Below are 8,486 nucleotides of genomic sequence, written 5' to 3' on the forward strand. Positions count from 1 at the left end.
TCCACTCCGGATCCAAGCATCCGACACAAAACTCCAACCAAAAACAGCTCCATAACAACAGATTTGGATTCTCCACAGATCAACAACAACAAATACAGATCAACAATCAAACTCCCAGATCAAACACTATGTCGACAGAGAAAATAGCTCAACATAAATCAACTCCAAAACAGAGGAAATGAAACCAACAGAAATGCATAGGAAATTAAGCAACATCAACAGCAGATTCGACTCCCGAAAGTGAAGTTCGAAACAAGAAACAACAAACTGAAATTAAAATGATTGTATCTTCGCCCTCACGCGGACGGTGTTACGTCGGAACTACTGAACTCAAAAACGACCCCCTTAACCACCCCGAATTCCCATTTCCAAGTGTGTGTGTGTGTGCTAAGAGTGAGCAAAAAACAAAAAAAACGTCCTCTATTTCGTGCTGCATACTCCTCCATTTATAGGCGTTGAGGTGGGGCCCAGCGAGGTATAGATAGACCTTGTTGCCCTCAGCTATTAACTCCCTTCCTCTAGCCTTCTTTTCCTTCAGTTTTGATCAATTTCTGCTCTGTTCCTCGCTAGACTGTTTCCTCCAGTATCTCCTGGATCTAGCGCTTTATCACACACCTGGCTTAATCAAACATGTTAGACCCAGCAGAAATGTGATGCTTTTCACTATATAACCAATGCATGAAATTAGCCTTATCAACGGACTCCAGCAACCACTGCACAAGGCAACGCCGCTCCGGACCGGCGTCGCGTGACCTGGGTCGACTAGGGTTAGGGTTAGGGTTTAGGTCGGCACAACCGCCGCTGCTCTCGGACGAGCAACGGCTTCCATCAACGACCACCATCGTAGATCGCCGCGCTGCTGAGGAGAATCGGCGTTGCGGTCTCGCCGGCGGCGTGGACGAGCCCTTGCTCGTTTTCACGTCACCGCGTGATCGCTCCAAAGCTCCCTCTCGCACGGTGCGATTTTCGAAGCTCTCCGGGACCGGCGGTGTGGCATCCCTAACCCAAAACATGTATCAATTTGCATATTGATATGCATTCATTTATCATTGCATATATATAATGTTATTTACATAATTATATGTTATACGTGAATAAGCGTGTATGTGTACGTGACCTTAAATAGCTAATTTAACTGTGTGCATACATGTAAAAATGCGTGTGTGCGCATGGAGTGTTTTAGTGCTTGGAAATATATAGTATCACGTGGGAAATGATAGTTACCTAAATCAATATAATATAATATAAATAATAGTAGTAACATGTGTACATTCTCATGGGATAAAATAGTAATAGTATTCATGTACGTATTTATATATATAAATTTGGATATGTGCATGTTTTTGGATAAACTAAGATTGGTATACATTAAATAAATAAATAACATCCTTTGATGGAGTAGATAAATGCAAAATATGTAAACTACATTAATGTTATATAGTAATACAATTAAAGTGATAAAATATATGTATGAATGTAATTAGAAAATGCATTAATATTTTAATATTCAACCGTTAGTTTCCATCACATTAACTTTATCTAATTAGTTATAGAATTAAATAGAAAGTTTCCAAAGTGATAAACGTACAACCTGCTTCTCCGAATAAATTACACGTATATCCACGTGTGATCATAAAATTTTGCATGTTCTGATATTATTTTAATAAAGCAAAATTGTATAATAGGAGTATTTAGTTTAGCCGACTTTGACCTCTATAAATATGTAGTGTATGATTAAAAAAGGAAGGAAGGAGGAGAAAGAGATATCATTTTTCTCACTGTTGCTTTAGCAAATTTATGTACAGAGGGAGTTAGTGCAAAGAGAGGGTTTTGGCATTCGAGAAAAAAGAAAAGGATATAGGTTTATCATTATAGTTGATCAGAGTTAGAAGAAGAGAATGATAAGGATTTTGGCTTGAAAGATTCGAGAGCTGTAAATAAGGAGTTGGAATCGATGGCTCAGTTAGATTGTTTATCAGATATGTATAAATCATAATTTTAATTTTATATATATTATGTGATGGATTGCTATGTGTTAAATTGGAGTAAATATTTGAATTATATGATATGAGCCTGAAATGGTTATGTGTTGAGTATTTGATATTGATGTTGTGAATGATAGATATGTGATTTGTGCAATGAATATGTTTATCTATAGTATTGAAGTTATTGATGGATTATATGGATATGTAATTGGTGCAATGTATATGTTTGATGTATCATATTGGAATCATTTGAATCATGGAATTAAAGAGGATATGGAATTAAAGAGGATATGTGACAATCTTGCTCTGGATCTGATATATAATGTCAAAAGACCTACGGGTCATATATAACGATAATAGACTTACTGGTCAATACAAAGAGCAAAGAGGGACCTTCGTGGAAAGGTCAAATCAAAGAGGGGCCTTCGTAGAAAGGTCAAAAAGCAAAGAGGGGCCTTCGTGGAAAGGTCAAATAATGAATAGGGACCTTCGGGTCGTATACAATGGAAATCCCGGGTAGATACCAGGCTTGATCTGTCACAGAATAATAAAAAGAATTGAGAGGCATATGCATATGAATATTAAATTGTTTATGATATTTATTACTTCCGGTGATATATGTTGGTGAATGAATGTATTTGATATATGTATGTGAAATTAAAGGTAAGGTTTATATGCACTGAGTTGTGGCTGATATAAACCACTAATATTTTTCAGGAATAAGATATCAATGATGCGTGGATTGATGTGAGTTACAGTTATTATAAGGGTCGGCGGCTGACACATTTTAGCAACCTTCTCCTCCTTATTATTTTTGCATCTAGATAAATGTGTAGTATATAAAGTGGTGAGAGGGTCTCACTACGGTTTAGAATGATTTGAAATATGTACCTGATATAATATGTGGATTTTATATAGTTGACACGTGGATTATTTATTTTAAAAATTTCGATTTTATTTACAGTAAGTAGTTACGCCATAAGGGTCGAGGCGTGACAGGCGGTCTCGCCGGCGGCGTGTACGAGTCCACCCTCGTCTGCGCGTTGCCGGTTTATCACCTCCGAAGCTCCCACTCGCTCGACAATCCTAATTGGATCGCATGTCGCGTGATACGTCTCGGCGCAAGCGCCGACGAATATCACGTCTCGTGTGTTCCAAATATTTGAGTTCTTTGTTTCAATTGTTCTTGAGTTCATCATGCATAAAAAATAACAACTAAAAACAAGAACATGCTTCGAAAACAAAAACGCATGCATACATGAATTTCGCGAAATTTAAATCCAAATAATCAGAGCCTAAGACTGGATCTGATACCAACTGAAGGAACTGGCAGCGGAAGCGCTGACATAAATCAATTACATAATAATTCTGATCTATTTAGCAGATTATTTAGACAAATTTTATTCGCGTAATTATCACATATATCATGCTCATAACTCAAATAAAACATGCTTTAAATTAATTGAAACCTAAAACATGCTTTTCTACGGTTTAGCCATTATACCTTGATGATTCTCCAAAGAATCGAAGAGAGCTAGCGCCTTCTCCACGTGAAGATCTTTAGTACAAAACCATGGATCTTCTGTCTGGTTCCCGGACTGTAAACTGATATTAGGGTGGGTTGATCTAACCAGTGTACTAGGACTTAAATAAAGAAGACGGAAATCCTTTCCCTCGGAGGAGAGAAAATCGCCCCTTGTCTAAGTAGAGGGGGGGGGGGGAATTTTTGAAGAAAAATAATTGTATTTTCTGTCTCCTTTATTCTCCTATTTATAATAAGTCACATATTGGGCCCAGACAGGGATCTATGGAAGGCTTTGGATATGGGCTCCTCCAATTAGCTTTTTACTAATTAAATTAAACCCAATTTAATATAAGCTTATTATTGGAATATTACGAGCAGCCACTACAGAAGTAATATTGCACTCCCCATCCAAATCCGAAATTATAAGTACTTCGGGTTTCCATTATTTGATATTTATTTTCCGCGCTTAAGATAGAAACATCCATTAATTAATTATTGTCTGCTATGGACTTAATTAATTAATATCTTATTTATTCCAAGAGAGGACTCAGCAAGAAAATCTTATTTATTATTCATAGAGTAATTAAACTCCAACTAGCTAGGTTCCTAATAATAAAACTTTATTTCAAGCTTCTCTTGAGGACGTTATCAAACGAGACTCACCTCGCGCACGATTCAACATAATAGCAATCCTAGCACCGCTAGATATTAATCACCACTACCCAATATACCAGGCTTATTGGGTTGCGAAAAACCCGCACCATTTAGTAAGTCAAAGTAGTGCATAATCAATACCGTATGCTCAATGCTAACGTACATTGATTAAGAAATAACAATTTACAAGACCTCGTCTTTCAAGTAGATAGCATAAAGACTGTCTCGCTGTTAGATCCATTCAGTGTTATACCACACTAATGTCATCTTATTTCAGTAAGGCTTAGAAATAATCGGAACTGACATTGCAACCTTTCACGATAGGTAGTCTAAGCCTATCTAGGTTGTGGGGCATAATATTATATTAAAATAAATTCGGTTTTTCGGTTTTTTGTCCTCCGAACCGAACTGAACCGAAATTTTTAAATTTTCAAAACCGAAACGAACCAAAAAGCCGAAAAAACCGAACCGAATTTTGAAATTTCGGTTTGGTTTGGTTCGGATATTCGATTTTCGGTTTTTTTTTCTCACCCATATTGATGCTCTTCTCCAAGAGCACGGTTATGGACCTGGACCCACTTTTATTCATTTTTAATTCCCTGCTCTTTCCCAAGACATACTCTTACACATGTGTCTCACTATTCTATTATCAATTTAAATACTTCAATTACTAAAAACATTTCCATAATATTAAAAAAACATTAATAAAACCGGAAATACTATTACAAATTTCTAAATTAAAATTACTAGGGGAAAAAATGGATATATTTTATTGGGAAGCGTGGAAATATTTTTTAAAAAAAATTATATTACGAGGGTGACGACCAACCAGAAGCTGCCACGTGTCCGTCTGTCGCCAAGGATAGAGCTCTTGGCGAAGACCTCGTCCGTGCAGATGGTACGAGTGCAGCGACGAGCACGCACGGCTCTGCCGTCCGCTCTAATATTTTGGAAAAGGAAAAAAGAGAGAAAAATAGAAACCGTTTGTAGCGAAAAGTTCCTGAACTAGTCAATTGCATTAGATTTGATTCATACGTCACTCTGTCCGAAAACCCCTTGACAAAATGAGAAGAAGCATCTCCAAAATCCCTTACCGCCCCGCCACCGCTACATCCGCTCTTTCCACCTCCTCGGGCGGCGGAGGTAGAGGCCGTGGCGCTCCTACACATTTCCAGTTCACCGTTGATTCCCCACCCGTAGACGAATCCAAAACTTCCAACCACGACGCCGCCTCTCCGCCGCCGCACGGCCATGGTCGAGGCAGAGGCGTTCCGCCTTTGTTCTCTTCCTCCCTCAACAATGGCACAAACTCCAGGGGCCGCGGCATTGGTTTTGTTTCCCCAAATTCCTTCTCGCCTCCAGCAGAGCAATCTGAAGCTCAGCCGCCGCAACCTAATCCCCAAATGTCGTTTCTGTCCAAGTACGAAGAGTTACAATCGGATTCCGCCGGATCGGAAGCTCCTCCTGCCCCAGCCAAGTCGATTCCGTCGAGCATCTTCGGTGTTTTATCCGGTGCTGGTCGGGGGAAGCCCGGGGGATCCCCTGCGCCACAACCGGAAAAGCAGAAAGCAGAGCCTCAACAACCCCGAGTGCAATTGAGTGCTGAAGAGAAAGTGAGGAAGGCAGTGGGGATATTGTCGAAAGGAGACGCAGGTGGAGGCGGAGCTCGCCCCGAAGTTAGGGCTGAAAGATGGGAAGGAGGGAGAGGAAGTGGACGCGGAGGCGGAAGAGGAAGAGGAATGGCGAGAGGAGGAAGAGGAAGAGGCATGGCAAGAGGAAGAGGAAACCGAGATGATAGTAGATATGAGGAAGAGGGAGATGGAGCTGCTGAGTTTTTGGGGGATCCTGCTGCTGAGGAGAAGGTGGCTAAGAGACTGGGGCCGGAGGTTATGAGCAAACTGACAGAAGGGTTTGAGGATTTGTCAAACAGGGTGTTGCCGTCTCCTATGGATGAGGCTCTTTTGGATGCATATGAGACTAACTTAATGGTAATCCGGTTTGTTTGTTTTTAGTTAGATTGGATGCTTGATACGAGTACATTGGTTGTTGATTTTGGAGTTGCTTGTGCAGATTGAATGTGAGCCGGAGTACTTCATGGAAGAGTTTGGCACAAAGCCTGATATTGATGAGAAACCTCCTATTCCTCTTCGTGATGCACTCGAGAAGATGAAGCCATTCCTTATGGCATATGAAGGGATTAAGAATCAAGAAGAGTGGGAGGTAAATTTTGAACCACTTATGCTTCGTGTAAATAAAAGTCTGTAATTGGTTCCTTTAAGCTTTTATTGTTTGGCTGCAATTACGTGGGGCACCTGATGGATTTTTCATTTGAAATATGAACGACTCATTTTGTATACTCGGCATTATTTTGAAAGGTTCTGAAGTTGGGTGGTGTGTGTTATATTGGTTGTATGATTTTTACTACTTTCTTTCTTAACAGTGTACACATCACACAATTTGATTTTTTCTAGTAAAAGTTTCTTCGTGTCATTATTTCCATTCAATATTTCTGGTATTCTATAGAAGAATGAGCACTGAGATATTGCAACTACACTGAAACATGTGTTCTATCAAAAAAGAAACTACAGAGTGAAAGCGATTACAAGTTGTCATGCCTATTGGTGTCTTTCGCCTTGCATCTTTGTTGTGAGTCCTCATTAAAGGGTGGTGGTCTGGTCTGGTCATCTACTAAAAGAAAACATGCTGAATGAGCAAACACTGGTTTCATATAAATGAAATAAAAGAATGAATATTATAATCAAACTCAGGACATTGATTAATTTGCTGTTGAAGTTTTTTTCTATAATTACTATTATTATTTTTTTATCATTAGTATTATAATCTTACTGCTGGAGAAGTATGCATGTGAAGAAGGCATGTAAGTTATTGACATTTTGCCTTGTTTTGCATCAAATTTCATTCTTCGAGAAATGAACAAAAGATGAGATGGCGTGGTTTGTTATTCCCTTGGTGGTCATAATGTTTTGTGAAGTATTCCATATTTTCTAATTTGTTACTCATGTATTCTCTTCTTCCATGAGATTAGGATGCTCATACTGAATCCTTTATACTATTAATAACTTTACTGGTTTGATTTATGATCTGTCCAGGAAATTATGGAAGAAACAATGAATAGAGTTCCTCTTATCAAATCGATTGTAGACTATTATGCTGGTCCAGATAGAGTTACTGCGAAGCAACAACTAGGAGAGCTAGAACGAGTGGCTGAAACTCTCCCAGCTAGTGCACCTGCTTCTGTGAAACGTTTCACTGACCGTGCTGTTCTCTCGTTGCAGGTAAAAACTTTGACATCCTAAACATAGGGCTTGTTTGTTTGTTGGGAATAATTTTGGATAAATTATTGCAAGTATCAAGGAAAACTACGAGCTTAAATCAATTAGTTAAATTCAATTAACCAATAGATGTAATAATTAAAGTAAAATTCTTATTTAAATTATTAAGTTAGATGATAATGATAATGATAATGATAATGATAATAATAATAATAATAATATAAATAAATAAATAAAGTGAGAGTAAAGGGTAGCTGGATTATTATTTGAATGTTTTTAAGGGGCGACCCTGTTTTGTGTGTATGATAGTAAGTCACACATCTCATTGTTATCTTGTTCGGATTTGACAAGAAATTTCAATTGTTTTTATTTATGCAGAGTAATCCGGGTTGGGGATTTGACAAGAAATTTCAATTCATGGATAAGCTGATAATGGAAGCTTCTCAGCAGTACAAGTGAGCTTTGGATGATTTGCCTGGTATATATTCTGCTTAATAAGAACCTTTATACTTACAATGGTGGAAGACTAAGAAGGGCTGTCTCTCTCACTTGGTTATGGCCTTTCGAAATTGATTGCCAATACGTAGGAGATTTTGTCCTCAGCACTTTTGCATTAGATGTTATGTCTCATTTCATAGACATATGCCAAATTGGTCAAACAAAGGGTTTATATCTGATATGATAAGGACCTCAAGTCCATGCTTAGCCAATTATATTTTGAGTTTTGGCATTGGGTTTCTGATCTAACGAACGTCTCTGTTATGTTTTTATTTGTTTGTGTTTTTTCCTGTGTGGTTTTTGTTCATAGCCTGCAAATCAGCCCATAACTTAGCCCTATTTTATCACTACATTTGGCCTGAAAAATAATCAATGAATGACATGAATTTAAATACAAAAATTGGTAAAGTATGATGGTTAGAGAGAAAAGGAGAGTAAAGTATTATTGGTGGAAACTAATTTTGATGGGTGGACCAAAATGAAAACAAAACTACTCTATTTTTCAAGAAGAAAATAGTAAAGAATTATTAA

General features: G+C 38.1%; 1 protein-coding gene across 1 annotated transcript; it reads left to right on the plus strand.

Annotated features, from left to right (window-relative positions):
• The first annotated feature begins 5,117 nt into the window (after positions 1–5,117).
• LOC125192349 (translation initiation factor IF-2-like) lies at positions 5,118–8,170 on the plus strand. Its single transcript, XM_048089891.1, has 4 exons — positions 5,118–6,152; positions 6,235–6,384; positions 7,275–7,460; positions 7,836–8,170. Exons 1-4 carry the CDS (start codon positions 5,229–5,231, stop codon positions 7,914–7,916), a joined length of 1,341 nt encoding a protein of 446 aa, XP_047945848.1. The 5' UTR covers positions 5,118–5,228; the 3' UTR covers positions 7,917–8,170.
• The last annotated feature ends 316 nt before the right edge of the window (positions 8,171–8,486 follow it).

The sequence above is a fragment of the Salvia hispanica genome, chromosome 6, assembly GCF_023119035.1.
Source record: "Salvia hispanica cultivar TCC Black 2014 chromosome 6, UniMelb_Shisp_WGS_1.0, whole genome shotgun sequence".
Classification (NCBI taxonomy): Eukaryota; Viridiplantae; Streptophyta; class Magnoliopsida; order Lamiales; family Lamiaceae; genus Salvia; species Salvia hispanica.

Excerpts from the sequence above, each read along its gene's own strand:
- LOC125192349 (XM_048089891.1), top strand. The coding sequence starts at position 5,229 with ATGAGAAGAAGCATCTCCAAAATCCCTTACCGCCCCGCCACCGCTACA. Across the intron at positions 6,153-6,234 it reads CATATGAGACTAACTTAATG|ATTGAATGTGAGCCGGAGTA; the intron begins GTAATCCGGTTT and ends TTGCTTGTGCAG. Across the intron at positions 6,385-7,274 it reads AGAATCAAGAAGAGTGGGAG|GAAATTATGGAAGAAACAAT; the intron begins GTAAATTTTGAA and ends TGATCTGTCCAG.